The sequence below is a fragment of the Drosophila takahashii genome, chromosome 2R (assembly GCF_030179915.1).
Source record: "Drosophila takahashii strain IR98-3 E-12201 chromosome 2R, DtakHiC1v2, whole genome shotgun sequence".
Lineage (NCBI taxonomy): Eukaryota > Metazoa > Arthropoda > Insecta > Diptera > Drosophilidae > Drosophila > Drosophila takahashii.
In genome coordinates, this window is record NC_091679.1 from 30,975,021 (window position 1) to 30,995,279 (window position 20,259).

General features: G+C 44.7%; 5 protein-coding genes across 5 annotated transcripts; 4 read left to right on the top strand and 1 right to left on the bottom strand.

The window, feature by feature from the left end:
* The first annotated feature begins 6,774 nt into the window (after positions 1-6,774).
* LOC108065134 (epimerase family protein SDR39U1) lies at positions 6,775-8,209 on the top strand. The gene is made up of 4 exons (XM_017153041.3): positions 6,775-6,925; positions 6,988-7,430; positions 7,490-7,720; positions 7,780-8,209. Exons 1-4 carry the CDS (start codon positions 6,904-6,906, stop codon positions 7,975-7,977), a joined length of 894 nt encoding a protein of 297 aa, XP_017008530.3. The 5' UTR covers positions 6,775-6,903; the 3' UTR covers positions 7,978-8,209.
* Positions 8,210-8,371: 162 nt separating this feature from the next.
* Obp49a (Odorant-binding protein 49a) lies at positions 8,372-9,373 on the top strand. Its single transcript, XM_070213488.1, has 3 exons — positions 8,372-8,625; positions 8,682-8,888; positions 8,946-9,373. Exons 1-3 carry the CDS (start codon positions 8,533-8,535, stop codon positions 9,327-9,329), a joined length of 684 nt encoding a protein of 227 aa, XP_070069589.1. The 5' UTR covers positions 8,372-8,532; the 3' UTR covers positions 9,330-9,373.
* Positions 9,374-9,541: 168 nt separating this feature from the next.
* On the top strand, positions 9,542-11,019 carry LOC108065062 (uncharacterized). Its single transcript, XM_017152919.3, has 2 exons — positions 9,542-10,009; positions 10,351-11,019. The coding sequence occupies exons 1-2, from the start codon at positions 9,646-9,648 to the stop codon at positions 10,980-10,982; spliced, it is 996 nt and encodes a 331-aa protein (XP_017008408.3). The 5' UTR covers positions 9,542-9,645; the 3' UTR covers positions 10,983-11,019.
* LOC108065061 (uncharacterized) lies at positions 10,978-13,175 on the bottom strand. The gene is made up of 3 exons (XM_017152918.3): positions 12,678-13,175; positions 11,998-12,181; positions 10,978-11,934 (listed from the first exon to the last, which is right to left on the bottom strand). The coding sequence occupies exons 1-3, from the start codon at positions 12,748-12,750 to the stop codon at positions 11,085-11,087; spliced, it is 1,107 nt and encodes a 368-aa protein (XP_017008407.2). The 5' UTR covers positions 12,751-13,175; the 3' UTR covers positions 10,978-11,084.
* Positions 13,176-13,699: 524 nt separating this feature from the next.
* Nup188 (nuclear pore complex protein Nup188) lies at positions 13,700-19,908 on the top strand. Its single transcript, XM_017153007.3, has 8 exons — positions 13,700-13,835; positions 13,895-15,132; positions 15,192-15,301; positions 15,363-16,327; positions 16,386-18,456; positions 18,520-18,674; positions 18,739-18,952; positions 19,008-19,908. The coding sequence occupies exons 1-8, from the start codon at positions 13,810-13,812 to the stop codon at positions 19,839-19,841; spliced, it is 5,613 nt and encodes a 1,870-aa protein (XP_017008496.3). The 5' UTR covers positions 13,700-13,809; the 3' UTR covers positions 19,842-19,908.
* The last annotated feature ends 351 nt before the right edge of the window (positions 19,909-20,259 follow it).

Here is a 20,259-nt window from a genome sequence, read left to right on the forward strand (position 1 = left end):
TTACCATGTTTCTGCCGCCGCTCTGTCCACACACAGTATTGAAATTCACACTTTTCGTTAAGAATATTACTAATACAGTTTTAATATATATATATAGAAATTCCTTTTTTTTAAAACGTTTTAAAATTTTTAATTCTTTGTTCTTACAACATTTAAAGCTTTTTTCTTCACTGTATCCAAAAAAGACGCAGTAACCACCGTGACAAGAAAACCGCCTGAGGTTCAAACAACCCAAACAAAGAGCCCGAGTGTTGGCCAAAACAAACAAACAAACTGGTCAAAGACAGAAACAGAGACTAGACGATAAGTTGGCGGCAGGACATTGTCCCAAATCCGGAATTGACCCTCGACCCCGACTGAACAAGAGTCCTTTGCCAAAACTGCAGCTGCACCGTTTAAATTGAATTTGATGCCAAGTATTGGCCATTTTAATGAACAACATTTTCGCAACTGAGCCATGCAAATGGCCCATTTAATTGGATTAACGCACATTTCCGCTGCGTCGCTGGCCAATTTATCACAGCTTTATGTATGTTTATGCTTATGTTTATTTATGTTGCATTTTAATTATGCGCCACAGTTGGAAGTGTGCCATGCGAAGAGGCAGAGATGGAGATGCGGATGTTTGCCTCGCTGCAATTGCTCTTTCTTTTCCACCTCTTGAAATCTCCCAGTCTCCCGAGTCTCTTTCTTTGCCTTCCTGATTTACCGTCTGATCTGATCCATTGTGAGCGGCTGTCGATTGCAATCGATACGATCCAAACCTCGTACATATAAATATATTTTTTGCACCGACTCCCCCCGACTTTCCCAGAAATCTGACAGCCTGGTGCGAATATCTGATTCGGGATGAATGCGGGTAATTTGAAGTCTTGTTTGCGGTTCGCTAATTTCATTGCTTCAACGTCGATTGCCGCGATTGTTGTGTATCGATAACCGAATAACGAGACGAGTGAAAGTAGCAGCCCATTTCGGGCCGAAAAACATATTTTTGAGGCTGAAATATTGCACATATCGGTGGTCTGAAATTAGCTACCGGACCCTAATTTTTGCTAAGTAATTGTAGGATCGGTTTCATTGGCCTTTGAAGGAAGTGTATGAAAGTTCATCAATAAGTTATCTTATAAGCATAAATTAATTCTTGTTTATAATTAAAAATTATTAGATATACATCAACTTGACTGGATATTATAAATTATTATAATATATACAAAAGTATTTCTGATGGGTTTTTCTAAAAGTAATATCCGAAACATAAAGCAGTACACGCCTTGATAGTATAGCAATCTGATTAAATCTGATTTCTACGCCCCAGGAATTGGGTGGCCTCAGAAGCAAATGAAAGGCCTCCTTTCTGCTGTCTAGTTTGATATAGATGAAGAATAGCATGGGCCTATGAATGGAGCAATGCCTGGGGACCCGACGACATGGAAAGTGGAATCGGCTGAAAGGCTGCGGCTCCTTCAATAAAACCAGCAGCAGGAATGGGACTGGGAGTGGAACCGTCGGACTTGTCGGACACGGCTTAATGTCGTCTGTGCTTGCCGCCGACATATATTATGAATATTTATAATAGATACTTATCTTGCACCCTTTCGCAGGACAGCGCGTCGGACTCCTTGAATTAACGGTCGCATTTCTGGCTTATTAATTGGCCGCATGCACGAACGCGAGTCCTAGGACAGAGTCCTTACTCGTAGGACCTTTACTCAGACCCGAGTTCCCTGTCACTCGCGTCCTTGGCGACCTGTCGCCACCAAATGCAAAACATAAAAAGCATAAATATTAAAAGCCTAATTAATTTCAGGTCGCCGGGCCGGGACTTATTTTATTACCAAACTGAACGTCAATAATTGCACGTAGGCCGGCTGCAGGTGTGAATTATTCCTGTTCAGCTGCCTTTGTCGTCGGAAAGAGGCTGCTTTGTCACTTGAATATGCTGTAAAAATGCCTAAATAATTAAAGCAATTTACAAGGATTTTAAAGGGAACAGCTGCTGCACGGAAAAATACATTGTTGAAAGCGAAAGTTCATATTTTAATTCTTAAGTCCCTTTTTCTTTTATTTCAAAACATTTGATTACATATTTGTTTACATTGCTTAGATTTTTACTTTAATAAATGTTATGAGAAAAATTTAAAAACAATTTTTTACTAGCAAAAAATATATTTTTTATGTAGAGGTTCAAAGAAGGATTTACTCTGCCCTTAATAAGATTTTTTAATCTTTCAATTATTCTTTATATTCTTTATATATCTAAAGATTTAAAACATTAATGTATTTTAATTTTAATAAGGTATATTTATATTTATATTATTGGCTCTACCATTTTTGAGTAAAATGGCTAAAAACCTTTTAAATCAGTTAATAAACATTTACCTTAATTGTTTAAATACAATTTACTTTTTTCAAAGTCATCTGAAGTTGTATAAACCATAAAGAATTTTTCCCTGTGCACTTATGTACAAGTTTTGGCGACAATTGACCAGAAGCTGCAATTAGGCATTCCGGCAGCCTGACTTGCCCTTTCGACTGCCTTTGATTGATGAGTGGGGCATGGTCCATGGGCCAGATCTCCTCGAAATAGCCAACTGAAATCGGGAGTGAGGACTGCAGACCTTTGCCAAAGCTCAAACAGGTGAGTCTGGGGCAGTAAAAGTGGACCCACTTGCCGCACATCGCAATCATTTTATACACACATATCAAAGTCGCCAGTGCCGCCGGCTTGTCTTTCAGCGTTGCAGGTGCATTTTGTTGTAGTCTCCGAGTTTCAATCTTAGCCATTCACCGTTTGTGGCTATCAGCGATATTGATGGATAACGAGTTTCTTTAGTGCCGAGCCGGGAAAGCGGGAAAGTGGGTGAGTGCCAAGTAGCTGGCCAAGTATCGTAATTCGCTTTTCCATTAATTGATATGCGACCGTTCCGTCCAGTTGCATTATTCATATTGTAGAGAAAACGTCAGCCACGCCGAGTCCAATCTAATTTCGATTTTCCAGCATTTTCCCTTTGATCTGCTGCCCGGGTGATCCCGACTGTCAGAAACGCGAAGAGCAGATCCTTTTAGGCAGCATCCGCTTGACAAAATAGTGCCTTTGAAGAACTCAAGTCTCTTAAGCAGCTAATTATAGCGGGTAATGGTGGAATAAATGGGAAAAGCGGAAAAACATTTCCCTCGTAAAAGGGAAAAGTACAAAAACATCTACCTTGATTCTCGCAAAGTTCTTAAAATTTATGAGACAAACTGGCGCTCCGTGACTTTTGACCCACATCGCTGACTTCTCGCCTTACCTCGTGGCGAAAAATCGGAGGAAGATGCGTCACAAATTCGCAAATGGAATGGGTGAATTGGATGGGTTGGGAGGATGAGGATGAGGATTTGCGACCACCAAGACGCTGTCTGCGGCAATCTTTCGGCGGCGCCGCCTTTTCGTCTGACCCAGTTTTATATTTCGTGGCAGACAAATTGTCTGCGCGATATGTGCGCTCCACAGATTGTTTATGATGCTTTTGAACTTTCCTTTAAACAAGTCGCAGAAAAACCAAGAGGAACGTCGCAAAAAACCAAGAGGTCAGAGGAATTCGAGCTACAAATTCAATTATGGGTAATTTGCCGGGGGTGAGCAGGCCAACTAATGTAATGGAGATAACCACAGCATCGCAACACCTTGGCCAATGCCAATTAGTTGGCCTGGCCTGGCCAAATTTCAATTAACGTCAAGAGCAATCAACGAAACTTTCCACTCAGTTTGTCTCTGGCCGGCTGGGGAAAAGTTTGAACCCTGAACTTTGCTGCATTCTGGGCTTTTCAATTATTTAAAAACCAAAAACCAGCTGCCCGCAAGTTGCATAAGTTACGGTTCGGTTTATCAGTGCACAGAACATTATTTCGGATTTTTTTATAAACTGTTTCTTAGTGTGAAGATAAAATATGAAATTATTGCGAAAACAAACAATGCTTTTGTTTTATAAAAATGTTTCCCTTATTAAATCCGATGTCTTGATTTTAGGTAAATTTGTTTTTATTTAAATACAATTTAAATTTATTTATACTTAAATAATATTAGGATTGAATATCAAAAATATTTAATTAATAATAACATTCAACCTCAATAAACAAGTATAAAATATATGAATATATGTAGTTTTACTGCAGTTTTGTATCATTTAAATTATGATTTATCGCTTAAAAGTTAAAACTATCAAAAATAATTTACATATTCATTTTTTTTAAGTTTATTTCATTTTTAAAAAATAATTTAAATATAAACAAATATTGTATTTTTATTTTCTGCTGCTACGGTTATCAAATTAAGCGATCTTTTTTTTTCTGTGAGCCACGTCGAGTTTGGGTTACAAAACTTGTTAGCTGCATCGCAATTATGACAGAATTAAGTTTTATGCTGTGCCACCGAGGTGACCAACTGTCAGACCCGGCTAATCCCGATCCCGCTCTTCACTCCGACTCCCAATCCCCAATCCCTGCCAGACTATCCAAACCGCAAGGCGGCAAAAAAGCGACACAGACCGCACATAAAACTGTCAGGGAGTGTGTGTTGCGATGTGTTGTGGTGTGTCAATGGCCAGTGAGATGTGGATTGCAATCCATGCCAGCACCACCCACATGCTACACAAATCACTCCGGTGGGTGGATGTGGATGGGTGCATATTGGATGCATATTCCGATTTTCGTCCATGCTGTGCCATTGACTTTGCAACTTTGTTGTGGCTCTGTCGCTCAGTCCGTTTGTCAATAAAACAAACAAAGAAGTTTGTCCCCCAAACCGACAGTGTGCGAAAGATACAAGCCGAGTATCTGTATCTGTGTATCCACATTTGCACCGGAAGTGCAACTCAAACAGCGAGACACGAGACAACTTTTGCTGCAGATCCTTTCCATCATCGTTTCCATATTTTCCTTTTGTCTAGAAAGTTTTTCCACAACGCTCCACTCCTGTTTTTATCAGCGACAAGTGTCACTAGCAAGAGCACCGTGGATTTTAAAGTTCTATTGGCGGAACCCATCAACCCACGTTCAAGTATCGGTGATGAGTGTCACTTCAATACGTAGTAAAAAAGATATAACAATTATTTATCAGAAATTTCAAGATTTCATTCAATGCACCAAAACTCTGTTCATAAATAAAATGGTATTTGGTAATTTATAATATAATTTTTTATTTTAATAAGATTTAAGTATATTATGAATATAATATTGCCCATAGGAAATAATTTTTACTTAGCATGAATACTTTTATCTGAAAATATTTTATTTTAAGCACTAATATTTAATTTGAATCTTTATGTTTTTTGATTAATCATCAATTTACTTCATTTAATTCATTTATAATAACTGTTTTAATTTATGATTTTCTGTTTTTCTGTTATAACAACTTAACACGTGTTTTCCATAAATATGGATTTTTTTAAACTTTTTTTAAGCTATTTTTACACCGAAGTGTTCTTAATTAACAAACACAAAATCCCTTTATTATAAGACTAAAACAAAAAATTCCACATTTAAATATCCTGATAGTAATATCAACCTAATATTTTGTTTTTTTCTCCCCCAAACTATTATGCACGCTCGGTGGCCGTTATTCAACTGGCTGTACGTGATTACTGCCTGATTGCAGGACTAGATAAACGCGACAGACTTCGTAATTATGGCCCCAGATCCTTTTTATTCCGCCATCACTACGCCCTTCTCACTCAATGAAGCGCAATAATTGCAGTGCTTAATGCAAATTCTTTACCCAAAAAGACAGCCACGCCCACTTTGGTGAGGGAGGAGGCGGTGGCGGGAGGAGAAAGTGGTGGTCGGTTAATGCGAGCCAGCACTGTGTATGCAAATGAGTTTCCAATGACTTGCCACGAAAACAAAACACGACGCAGCGAACCAAAGGATATGACGTTATGTCGTCTGCTGCACTTGAACTTGGCCATTAACTTGGCCCCATGCGTCTGCCCGATGTCTGTCTATATATCCACCGACATATATATATATTTAAACATACATATAAGTCTGCTGGCGGAGTGAAAGCGTCATAGCCACTTGTATTATACTTGGCTAAAGGCGTTTTATGCGAAATTTGCGCTTTTATTGGGATCTCGGGGCTGCTCCTTTTAACGCTCAACTTAAAGTGATAAGCGTATTGCAATTTAAGTTTAGTGTCTGCCCTTTATTTCGCTTATCGGTGCACTTTAAATGCTGTGCGGGAGTGACACTAAAAGCCTCTCCAGACGGCGGCCCGAAAGTCATTGAATATTTACGATAGTAAATCACTCCAGTCCTTTTTTGATTAACCCAAATGGGTGACTTCTATTTTGGTTTAGCAAAAGGAAATCAAGTCATTTTATTGATATTTCCATACATGTATCTTATATTTAATTCATTATAATATTTAAAATAAATTAAATTTAATTGACAAATAAGGACAAAAAGATGCTCCTATCCCAGTTTTGTTGACAGGAATTTAGTGGACTAGTCAGGGAATGTGATAATGTATAGCGTCAGAAAATGCGGAGGGTCAAACGTGGCTTTTAATAAATAGTTTATTTTGCAATTTGCTTAGAATTCTTCTTAGATAATACAATACAATACAATATTGCTTAGAATTCTTCTTAGATAATACAATATTGCTTAGAATTCTTCCTAGATTACGCTCCCTTCTCCCCCTTTCCACCTTTTTCCATAATATAAAGATTAATTTTAAAGCTCCTACAATACTTTCAAAATTTAATTTTTCGCGCCATGGCTAACTAATTTCAAAAGAGTGGCCACTCGGAATCTTCCATTCAAACGCAGTGGTCTGGCAACCTACTGCAAAATCAGCTGTGTTTTGTTTACGTTACGTTCTGCGGAGTGTCGTAATTTGCAAAAAGTCTTAAGATTCGGCCGGAAATGTCGAGGCACGCACTTATAGGTACGTTCAAAGGTGGAATCCACGGCCTGTGGGCAGGCGCACTAACCCGGATTCTCGCTCAGGTGGCGGCACCGGCTTCATTGGCCGCAATCTGGCCAAACATTTGACCCAAAAGGGATACGATGTGACGGTGATCTCCAGGATGCCAGGTCCAAAACGCATCACCTGGCACGAGCTGGAGAAGAATGGTATTCCCGGGACTGTTAACGCCGTGGTAAATGCCACGGGTCAGAACACCCTGGACCCGACGAGGCGCTGGACCCCAGGCTTTCAGCAAAATGTGTGGAACTCGCGCATCAACTCGTCGAAAACCTTGGCTCAGGCTATTAAGTCGGCTCCGCAGGTCACCTCCTTTGTGAATCTCTGCGGCGTTAGTCACTATCCGCCCTCGGAGTCCAAGGTTTACAGCGAGGAGGACAAGGTGCAGGGATTCGACTACATGTCCAGATTGTGCCTGGCCTGGGAGGAGGCTGCCCGCACGGGTGACGAACAGGATTGCAAATGCGTAGGTTACTCATGGACAACAGCTAAATTACCCCATTAATTCCCCCTAATCCCTTCCAGACCATTCTAAGATGCGGTGCTGTTGTGGGCCTAGGCGGTGGAATGATCCAGTCCATGTGGCTACCGTTTAAACTGGGCGTAGGAGGTCCCTTTGGCAGTGGCAAGCAAATAATGCCCTGGATCCATCTTCACGACCTGTGCAGCTTGATACAGTACATCATAGAGAAACCGGTGCCGGGAGTGGTCAATGCGGTGGCTCCTGAAATAGCTAGCAATCTGGAGTTCAGCAAAGTAGGAACCCCTAGTTTCCTATTAATAGCAATAATAATAATAATATCCTTTATTGCCAGGCCTTTGCCAAAGCCCTCCATCGTCCCTGCATCTTCAGCGTCCCCGAGTTTGTGGTCCTTGCTATTTTTGGAAAAGAGCGGGCTGCCCTGGTTCTAAACGGAGCCAAAGTCCAGCCCCAGAAGGCCATCTCCTCCGGCTTCAAGTTTCAATATCCCACCGTCAAAGAGGCCGTGACGCAACTGACCCTCAAGGGGTGAACTGAATCGACATTGCAAAGCTGCCTGTACATTAAATAGTTGGTAGTACCAAGCGCAAATTAAAACGAATTTCTGCGAGCCGGGGGATTTATGAATCACATCCCCCCCGAAAATAGACCCATTTAATTTGTTTACCCATTAGTCATGTCCACCAGTATTTCACAATTTTTTAGTGTCGCATTAAATGTAATTATTGGATTAATTTGTTTTATAAAAACATGTTCAAATTATTTCATTTAATCTGTCTGAAGGGAATCCGTTGTGGAAACAAGCTGTAATCTTGCATTGTAAGTTAAATAACACCGTGTAACCCCTAGATAATTTCAAAAGAATTACAACAGTGAGTGTGAAAGGTAGGTGGATTGATAAATCTGATATATACAAGCCCTTTGGAGGGTTGCTGGCCAATTGAAATAATTGCAAATGAACTATAATGAATAGGCAAAAAAAGTTAATTGATTTGCACACGCTGTGAGTAAGTTATATATATACCCACATAATTATAATCATATATCAGTGACTGACCGCTTGGTGGGTTCTATAAATTGAGGGCCCATGTCGGTTGGAGAATCAGTTCCATATTGCGGCGTCAAACCGAAAATGCTTCCAAAATCGCAACTATTACTGCTCGTTGTCGGGTTCTGCCTGGTATGATGATTTGGTATCACGCGATTGAAGAGCGGTTATAACTAATCCATTAACAGAATGCAGCCGTTTCTGGTGACGTGGACTGCAGCAAGCGACCACCGTTTGTGAATCCCAAGACCTGCTGTCCCATGCCGGATTTTGTGACCGCCGAATTGAAGCAGAAGTGCATAAAGTTTGACATGACCCCGCCGCCACCCACGGATGGGGAGGCCAGTGGATCCTTCGAGAGCAAGCGGCGCCACCACCATCCTCACCCACCACCGGTAGTACATCTTAATTAAAATTTTAGGATCACTTAATCCAGGATTACCCCTCTTCAGTGCTTCTTCTCCTGCATCTTCAACGAAACCGGCATCTATCAAGACCGGAAACTCGATCAGGAAAAGCTGACTAGCTATCTGCAGGTGGTGTTCAAGGACAGCTCCGATCTGCAGACAACAGCCACCCAGGCCTTCACCACCTGCGCCACCAAGGTGGCCGAGTTCGAGGCCAATTTACCCGCTCGTCCCGCTCCTTCTCCGCCACCTGGATTCCCCATGTGTCCCCATGACGCCGGTCATCTAATGGGCTGTGTGTTCCGTAATCTCATGAAGAATTGCCCCGACTCGATTCGAAATGATTCCCAGGAGTGCAGCGATATGAAGGAGTTCTTCACCAAGTGCAAGCCCCCTCGTGGTCCTCCTCCTTCCGGCGAAGAAATGTAAAGAAACTTAAGGAACCCCAATTTATCTGAAAGCCCGCAATGAAAAAATACCTCCCCCAAGCAGAACATTTAATATTTTTTTCAATTTACTCCAATAAACATTTAAAGCTCAATATGTTTTCACTTTCCACTCCACTGATGGCAGCATCCTTTGTGCCACTTATCACCAAGATGCACGTCTGGGCGCGCAATGAGTTAGAAAATTAGGTTTCCTCCGGGAAATTGCTTATCGCGCGCATGTGCGTGGCCAGGAAACCGTTGGATTTCGTGGCTAACAAACGATTCATTGAAGTTCTGACTGGGAAAGCGTTGAGAACATGGAGGAGGAGCTGAAAGTATTCTTCGAAGAGTGTCGAAGGCAGGAGTTTTCTGCAAAGGACATGCTGGCTATATGTCGCCCTTTGATTTGGAGAATTCGCATGGCTAGGATTCGAAAATGGTGCCTTGTCCTATTGCCCCTGGTCGTCATTTATCTCCTTTGGTCATTTAGTGATACTTTTTCCTGGTCTTTAAGTGCTATTGGCCGTTTGCTGCTCATTCAGATCCTCCCTCTTTGGGATTGGACACCCTACTATAATGCCAAGTGCTTGATTTCAAGGGATCAGAGTGTCCAGGAGCTGCCACCTCCACTGGGTAAACATGAGACTCTGTGGCAGAACTGTGCGCTCTGTGAAGGTTTGGGTAAGTTGAGTTTGACAATCACTATAGTAAAAACAAAATGGTTAAGTTAAATATTAAATGATAAACGAAATATTAAAAAAAAAATTTAATATTTCCCTGTTCAATGAGATGAGATGGAAAACAAGGCAAAAAACATTTAGATTAAATATGTAATATCTGCTTGTCGAAGTTAAATATTAAATAACAAACGAAAAACTTAAAAAAACATAATTTAATATTTCCCTGTTTAATGAGATGAGTTAAAAAACAAGGCAACAAATATTTAGATTAAATATGAAATCTTTACATTCACTTCTTTCTTATCAGTATACCCCCATATAATTTATTTTATTTTCCAACAGAGGGAATTGCAACTGCTTCGAATGTAAGCTACTCCTCTGTGGAATCAGAATACCTAGAACGTGGACTACCTGTCATCATAACAGATACTGCATTGAGTATGGATATCCCTAATCTCCTAGAGCTCATGGAGAAGAGGTCTCCTCAGTGGATGTCCAGTGAACCCTGTGATGTGTCTACCAACCTCCTGCTGAGAAAACTTTTCAACCTAGAGGCTGCTGTGGAAAAGATTCACTCAACAAATAATTGGCACCTTCAGCTAAGAAACTGCCAGAAGAAGGCAGTAAAGTCCTCTCGACTGTTCCTGGAACGCCCCTACTACTATCCCATCCACCTGGCTCCGTATTATTCCAGCTGGCTACTGGCAGTCCACCAGCAGAAGCGAAAGCAGTCGGAGATATACGTTCGTGGCTTGGTCTTTGTCCAGCAACTGGGTGGTCACTTTGAAATGGTGCTGCGTCCGAAGAATCCCTGCGATGGGGGAGTGTGTCCAAGCCTCCGAATGCGCCTGAATGCGGGAGAGGGTTTGATCTTCACCACGGACATTTGGAGCTTAAGCTATGGCCTAGAGAAACCTCACTCCAAGGAGACCTCCCTGGCCAGCATCTTCGAAATTGAGTGGCAATCCGATTAGTTGGCCGAAATTGTATTTACACACACAACTAGATACAGACAAATAGAAGCCTAAAGTTATCAAGAGTTACTGGGAGGGATCGGGATTAGGAACAGCTTTAGCCTAGGCCCTGCGGCACTTGGCCTCCACGAGCTTCTGCAGCGTGGCCGTCAGACTGTTGATGGCATCGATCTTCATCCGCTCGATCCGCTCCTGCTGCACCAGCGACATTTTCTGGATCTGCACCTGTTCGCGCTGCAAGCTCCGCTGCAGCTCCATCTTCTCGCGCTCCACCTCCAGTTTCCTCTCGAAGTAGTCCTTCCACCAGATGTCATCGGAACCGCCAGCAGCAGCTGATCCCATGGGTCGACCCAGTTCGTACAGCTTGCCGTTGGCCTCCAGATGCTGGCTACTATCGCTGGTGCGCTCGGCCTCCGGAATCTGATCGCCATCGTACTCCATCTTGGGCTGGCGCACCACCTCCGACAGGCTGTTGCTATCCTCGTCGAACTCGTCGTTGGACTTGCTGTCCAGATTCATCTGCGCCTGCAGCAGGACCTGGTCCACGGGCGTGATATACGGCTGTCCCTCCTTGGCCGGCGTCTGGGTTTGGATTTGCAGATGCATTTGCGGGGTTCCGGGCTTCAGGAGGGGTTGAGGTTGCAGCTGAATCGGTTGCTGCGGTAGTCCTTGGGTCGGGTTTTGTCCATTGGCAGGAGGCGCCGCCTGTTGCCCATTTGATGACTGCTGCGGCAGCTGCATATCAAAGTCGGCCTTCTTGCCCTGCAAGTACTTGAACATCTCCTCGAAGAACTCCCAGTGGACATAGCCGGATACGTATTTCTTGCTCAGATTCTTGTTGTAGGTGATGAGGATGTTGTGCCACTTTTTCTGCACCTTGGCGGCGGAGTAGCGAAAGCCCAGTCGTTGCAGTTGCCGGGTGCAGTGCAGCCAAAGTGCTGTGCGTTTTTGTCTGAAATTGATAAGGGGTTTCTATAGCAAACTACGATGGATTGGAGCAAATAAACCCACTAACCGGCCCTCTGTGAAGCTTCCCTCCATGGGACCGCGTATGTGAATCAGGGCTCTGGTGGCCTCCGTGGTCCAAGCGCGTTCGTAGGGGCCGCGACCCATGCTATTGGCTCCTCCCGAGGTTTCCGCCTCCTCGAGTAGGCAGTCATCGTCCAGGTCGTCCAAGTCATCGTCACTTATTTGATAGGCTAAATAAATTATAAAAAAAATAACAAATTTTTAGATTTATAGAATTTTAAAATAAGAAAAATAAGATTTAAATAGGAACTTCAAGCAATCTAATCCTAAATCTTTTATTTTCTAGTAAATACTTGAAAAGACATTTAAACTTGTTGCTTTTGGGCAGCGGTGGTAACCCTGGCTCTCTCGCAGCATCCTTTTTCCCTCTCCCGGTTCTCTCTCTCTCTCTCTCTCTGTTATCCTGCTCTCTCTCTCTGTCTCTTTTTCTTTAAAGCTACCACCCAACGCCAGGCCAAAAAGCATCCTAGCTATGTCAAAGATGCTAGCTGCCGCTGACATACACCATGTATGATACATACATACATAGCTATGTCCTGATACATGACACTCACTATGTATGTAAATATGTGCTTCGTCTAGGCTTGTGCACACCAATACTTGTGCACTTTTCTGGCAAACACTCAAATTCCTATTTTGATTTTATTAACCAAGCAGAGGACTTACGTTCGTTATCCTCGAGATTATTCCCGTTGCTTGGGGTTTGGCCATTGCCTCCGTTGAGCTGAACCTGCGCCATTCGGACTGTCGGATTTCCGGGTATAATCTGCTTTTCTGCCAGCCTATAAGTGATTATTAGACCTTTCGCCTGCCAATAGTTTTCTCGTTCTAACAGGACGATTTTCGGGCTGCAGCTTCCAGGCGTCGAGGACTTCGTGTGCGCCTACTCTCTTCGCGCTCTCTCCGCTCCGCTCTCGCTCTTAGATCTGGAAAGGATGGGGAAGCTGCGGCTAGCCAAGGAGTAGTGGTATTAGTTTCCCAGGAGTGGGTCTCTAGAACGGGGTGGCTGGGCGGTGGTCGGGAGGCTCGGTGGGTGGTGGAGTGCAGCATCTGCGCACTTTGCACTCTGACTTCGCAGGTCTGTTAGCCGCAGCCACAGCCTCACTGGAATAACTGGACAGTTGGAAAGTCTAACCTAAATAGTTCTAGTCCGACAGCACTGGAAGTTCGAGAACAGTTAAGGATTACCACTCAAATAAATCGAACCTCACCTGACAATGGAAATTACTTTGCTGTACTGCCGATAAAACTTAATCGACTTCTAGAAGGGCATCAATATTTTGGATTGAAATTAAATTAAACAATAATTATAATTATACAAGCAATTTACGCCTCACAAATTAAACAAAAATCACTAACGTTAAAGCTTTGATAAACAATACTTCTTCTTTTTTAACCCATCTATGCCTGTTAATTTTTATTTGTTTATTGTAATTTTTTTTAATTTACTAATTTAAAAATCATTCCGTCATTTTATTTTTCATCATGCAACAGTAAGTTTTTTTAAATTTTTTGTTCTCAAGTTAAAGCAAATACTCATACAAATTAACATTAACCTACTTGTTTTTAAATCGTTATATTTTTTTAAAATTAAAGTGCATTTTTTTTTAAGTTTTTCAGTTTTCTAACGGACATTTTCAGAACGAGCTATCGTTTTATCGATATACTTTTGGGGCTACCAGCTGGTTATCCCGGCTTTTTGTTGTGCCAGGTGGCAACTCGATGCCGCGAATTTGCGCGTGGAATACTATTTGTTATTAAATAATTATAAATTGTAGTTGTTAAGAGAATTAAGACAATGCCCGCGGTGGAGAAAAGCGTGATGTAAGTAGCTGAAGTGCCGAAGTAACAGATGCCCCAATGTAATCGCCTTTAATACGTAGCACCGACTGGAAGCGCCTGTGGCAGATGGTCTCCGGAATCCACTATGAGACGCCCCAGGAAACCGTTCGCGAGGAACTGATGAACGTGGCCACCGAGCTGCAGGCCGGGGTGCTCCAATTCAAGGCCAAGAGCGCCTCCAACGTCCAGCTGGGCACGCTGCTCAAGGAGAAGAAGCAGGAGAAGCTGCTGCCCTTCACCGAGCGCCTGCAGGATCTGCTAGATCTGGAATCCGCGCAGTGCTGGGAGATTCTGTGCTACTACCTCACCCAGGAGTACCGCGGCTCGGCCAGCCTGCTCACCCAGCTGATCTCCACCGAGACCAATATGGCCAAGTTGCACGAGGACATCCGTCACTACTACTCGCTGGAACGCATGATTGTCCTGAAGATCGTTAAGAACCTGATTGTGTTCCACCGGGTCCCGAATCATCCCTACCACCAGGAGTATCGCGCCGTCGTGGAGAAGATTACACTCTCCCGTCTCAGAGATTCATACTTGGAGCAGCTGGAGAGCCTGATCAGCGAACTGCCGCCCAGGAAGCTGATGGCTGGCGAGTGCTTCCACTCCGCGGAGCGTTTGATTGCCTGGTCGGAGCGGAACGCCCGCGAGATCAACGAGGTGCTGCACATCCTGCTCCTGCTGGCCGAACACCTGCCCATGGGCTTGGAGCAGATCAAGAGGATATTCGCCGCCTGCAAGCTGCACTCTTTCGGAAAGATACAGAACTATCTGGAAGACAGCCAACCATATCACCAGGAGCTAATCCGCAGCCTAACCTACTCCGAGCTGGTGCTCATTCTGAAGTGCCTGGACTTCGAGAAGCCGGAGGAACATACCAATCTGATAGAGAAACTGATTGAAGACCTGCAGGTGGACATTGCCAGCATGCACCATCGGCCGGAGCACGGCCCCTTGCTACTCGTTTGGATGCTGCTTCGCCTGCGAGGCACCAACGATGCCGATGACGCCTCCAGTTTGCTGCGCTGCCGGCAGCTGGGCAAGCGAGCCGTAGATCTGAAGTGCTTTGTCCAACTGCACCTAATTGCCCGGCATTCCATGTACGCCGATGACTCGATGCTGTCGCGGATTGTGCGCAAGACCATCTACAACCAGGTGGGTTACATGTGCAACCTTTTCGATGGCGACGGCAGCTGTGCCCGCTATGAAGGCATCTACGAACTGCTCTGCGAACTCGTCTCTTGGCCGCACTTGGCTAAAGACTTTTGCAATCGGGAAGGTAAGAATTGTACTTATACTCTTAAGTATGTTTTATACTACAAAATCTTTCTTTTACAGATGATGGTCCGCGGTCGCTGTACAAAACTCTTTTGGAGAACTTTCCCCTAGAATTTACACACCTCTCGAAACTGGCACAATCGCTGACTAAAGCGGGTCAAGGAAATTATGTAGGCTATCCCTTTGTTATAGTTTAAGGCACTATCTTAATTAATTAAACCTTTCATACAGGTTAAAAGTCAGCTGGAATCCCTGCCCATACTGGCTCTCCTTTACGACGAGAATCAGCACAAACTCAGAGAGGTGGACACGGATGAATTCGAGCTTATAGCCAGTGTGCGTCCCTTTCCGCGAATCGACTTTACCATACCCGCTGGAACCAGTTGCACCGCCGTCCAACATCCCTCCGGCTGCTTTATGCACTTTCGCACCCAGGTTAATTTCTTCGATGCGCTGCACCACGAGATAAACTGCCTGCTAAGGGAAACAGGTCACCTACATGGTGACTTTGATTCTAGCGAGCGCATCCGTCATGTGGAAGCTGGTCTAAGATTTTTAGAAAGCGCCGTCCAGCTCAGCCAGTCAATTTCCGGCATCAGCGCCGAAATGGTTCATCCCACGGAGATGTGCGTTGATCTGCTGCACAAGTTTAAGAGTGTCCAGTGCCCGCCAGTCGGTCTGCTTTCCAGCTGTCTAAATGTTTGCACCGCTCTGCTGCCGCTGGTCGATGAGGAGATATTTTCGCGAATTAGCAACCTGCACATCCTGCCCACTGTTAGCCAGGGATCGCTATTCGACTTCAAGATGTATGCCAACGCCAGTGGAGTGGGCTTCGAGTCGCGCTTCCTGGGCTCCGTCATTGATAACGTGGAGAAGAAGACCGAACGGTACGAGTTCCTGCTTTCCTACCTCGGATTCCTGCGCACCTACACCAAGCTAAAGCGGAATCGTCACATCCAGGTGGAAATTCCGGGTCTGATATTCCTGCTGAGAGATGTCTTTCCTCACCTGCACACCTGGCACTTCCGCTCCCAGTTGGAGAGAAACAAAATCTACTTCGAAGTTCTGAGCTTTATATGCGACATCTTGGACTTGTTTAACACCAGCAGTGGATCCACTTGCAAGGAGCGCGAACTTTTGCTGAAGGTGTGCGTTTATTCGCTTTTGAATTTGGACAATGGTCTAATTCTTTTGAGGTGAGACTTTCTATAAATTTGATTACTAAATCCTAACTTTATATTGTTTTATCTTCAGATTCGTAGGTGTAGGCAATGCCTATGTACAGTACACCATGGAGTTGGAGACCAATTGGATGCAGCAGCAGCCGCACGGCTTAATGATGCTTGTCCGCCTGTCCATGCGCATTCTGATGCAGTTGCTGCGGCTGAAGGACAAAGTGTATGGAAGCGGTGAAAATCTATCGCCACTGGAGGCGTTAATATACACGCAACCGAAGCAGCGGGACACGCTGCGAATCATTCCCACAGTTTGCAGCTACATGAGCAACATCTTTGATAGATGGCTACCGATCCTGTCTTGTCGCCTGCTTAAACGAATCGCTCTTGAGTTTAATATGTCTCTTTTGGCCTGCTTGGACATGGAGGCGGATCAAATCCGATTGACCTTCATGCAGAAGTTGCCTGATGAGCTGGAAAGCGATTCCATCAAGCTAGCCATTCTGGAGCTTGTGGACGCTTGCATTGCCAAGCAACCGGGCGTGACTGAGGCTTTCTTCAAGGTCAATTACGCCCAGGACAAACGATCGCGCTCCTTCTTTGGCAAGGAGTGTGTTCCCAATATTGGCGAGAGTATTGTCACCTATATGCGAGAGTTTCTTGATGCCCTTCAAGTGGAGCCGCTGACCATTCAGCAGGCGTTGCCCGCCAAGATCATGAACATCTTCCACTCTCTCTGGAAGCATAATCTGCAGATGCTAGTGGACGAACTGCTGAAGGATAAGGAGTTTTGGCTTAAGCTCTGCGCACCGCTCTTCTCCGAACTTCAGCCGAATGTGAGGATCTACACACAGCTTCTGAATATTATTTCCATTGAGGTGTACACGGGAAATGGTACCAATGCCGCATTGCTGGAGGTGATGAACAAGTTCTTCCAGCCAAAGCACTTTGGTCCCTGGTTGAATTACGTATTCAACATGCCGAAGGTTCCGGCTGCCAATATTTTGAGTTCTTCCGACGAGCTGCCCGATTGGATCTGCTGCCTGCAAGCCTTCAAGGATCTGATCGTGATTCTGCTGAAGAAGCAGCCCAAGTTTATGACCATACCCGAGTCGCAATTCAAGCTGATGGCCCAGAAGTGCCTGAAAGTCTTGGTAGATCGCTCGCACTATCTAGAGGACATGCGTCCGTTTATCATGCTGGCCGAACTGTACGTATTCCTGCTACTCCAATTCAAGCACTCGTACACGAACAGCGTGGAGGAGGAAAATGAGCTGATGGAGCTGCTGCTGCAGCTCATGAGTCGCATTTGCTCCTGCTACGAGGATCAGCATGTAAGGGCCAAGGAAGCATGCCTGGCCATTGTGACCAAATGCACTCATCTTTACACCGATCTGCTCATCCGGGACTCGTCAATCGCCCTGCGTTTCCTCAACTCCGTCGTGAGCATCATCTGCACCGAACTGCAGCACATGGAGAACTCGGTGAGCCTGGAGAAAACAGAAAGCCTAGATAGCTCGGACAATTCGGATAGCAAGGCTTCCACCAACTCGCTGATCCTGTGCCTCAATCTGCTAAAGGCTGTGGCCACCATATTCCATAACGATGGTCCCGGAAACTGGGATCTGCCTTTTGTGTCGGTTCGTTTGTTTCAACGCCTCGTGCGGTGCGTCTCCAAAACGCTGCCCTTGTTTAGCAAACAGGTGCTTAGTGTCCAGCTACTGGACGTGCTCATCGTGTTCGCCAAGGGCCACTGCTCCGTGGAGTTCCTGCACTGCGACGTGGGCGAGTACTTGTGGCTGAAACTGCTGCCGCCGAGGGAACTTTTGCAATCCAAGTTTGAGTTCACTAAGCCGGCGGCGGCGGATGCCGAACGCTGGACCGTGGAGCAGTGGTGGCCAGTGTACGCCAGGGGCATCGAGTTCGTTACCATCATCTACGAAAAGCACAAGAAATGCTTCCTTCAAGAGGCTTTCCAGTTTGTTGGCATTCACGCTGTTTACCTGGAGGATGCCTTGCTACTGAGCAAACAATCTTTAGAGCCAGCTGCCATGCAACTAATAAAAGCAGCTGTTAACCTGGTGGCCAGTCTCACGGAACACCACAAAGAGTGGAAGCAAGACAACGATGTATCACTTGTTAATATAATGGTGGGTTTAATATTGATTGATCGTCTGAATACGATTTAAATCCTTGATATTTTCGAATTACAGCGCGCTGTACAGGGACTTTTGTGTCACAGCTCATCTTTGTTTCATCAGCAACGAAACTTAAAGTGCCTCCTGGCCGGTCGACGTTCGCAGCTGGAAATCCTGCGCAGCACCGAGGCTATTACAATTGATGATGAACTCATCTCTGCCTGCAATGAGTTAGTTGCCCTCTTATAACTTTATACTATACATTTTTAATTATTTTTACTTACCTTCTGATAGCCTCACGGATATTATTATTTACTGCGTAAAGGCCTTGTTGAGATTCAGCCCCGATTTGATGGAACTGCTGTGCTGCAGTGTATATGACCCCTCCAAGTACTCGGCATTACTAGATGTGAAGTTTGGAGCACCCAAATTGAATGAAGAGAATGTGACGCTCACATTTGGAATTATCCTGAACTTGGTTAACATATACGTGAAGGCTTTAAATATGGTATGTAGACAAGCCATCATAGATGCACCCTTTACTCATTTTTTTAAATCGCCAGCAAAATCATGGCTTCAGTGAGGTGCCCCTAAATACTCTTCCCAATGTGGAGCAATCCGGGGACAACGATGAGGCAGACATCTGTTTGGGCAACCAGACCAATCGCACCTTCTCCAAGTCTCTGTCCACCGTCTCCATTTCGTCCGCCAGCTGTCCGGCCAGTGAACTGCTCTCCAACATGGACGGCCAGCTTTGTCTGCTGGCCCTGGAGCACCTGCTCATGCTGGTGGCCTCGCAGGCCATCTATATAATCCGCTCCCCGAATCTGGAAACGCGCTGGAAGCAAATCGTGCGCCGCGACATTAGCAACGAGCTGGTGATCTTCAATGAGTTTGTGCGCCGCAAGGTGATATTGGACTACAAGGAGAACCGCAGTCCGTGGCTACGACGCAAGCACGGGCTCTACAAGCTCAAGTTCTCGGATCCTGCGAGAAGTTCGACCAGTTCATCCCGGAGCTCGGACATTGTGCGCCGCAGCAACGCGAATGCAAATGAGCTGCGGGTTAATGTGGTTCGCAGACTGCACCTACAGCAACAGCAGCGCACTCCACCGCCGCACAACTTCGACATGAGTGGCGAACTGAGTCCCATAGCGGCGGTTAATGGTGCAGCTATGTCCTCTACTCTGGATGGCCGGGATAGCCGGAAGCGTTTGTATCCCGCTCAGCAGGCGGGCGAGGCCTTCCTGGAGGACGAATTGGCTGCCATTGACCTGCAGTACTTCCCCCCGCCCTCGGAGAATGGATATTCTGAGTTGTCGCAGGTTCAGATGGTGGAAGAGGACTATCTTCAGCTGATGTCGGCCCTCTTCAATGTGATGCCCCATTGCGACTGAGCCGTTTAGCCTCTTCATTGTTAAGTGGTCTGTGGATTATTGAATAAAGTTTGTACACTCAAAATAATTTTCTTGTTTTATTTCTATTAATTTGGGAACACGAAGATAAAACAGGTTTTATATTTAGCTGGACTTTAAAGAAATTAATATAATATTATTATTAATATATATATTAATATATATATTTTTTTTGTTGGTATTAAGTTACTCTCAACCTCGAGCAGCTGAGAGAATTATTTGGCCTCCTCGTCTAAAATCGGGTTAACGCCATCTGCAATATTAATATTTGTAAAATATTACAAATTTTGTATATACCCAATTAAATCTCTTGTGTTTACTTTCAGTGTACTGACGCATTTCTCACACTTGTGTAAGTGACGTCACTAGCTTAGACGAGCCCCCAGCAACGTCATCGTCC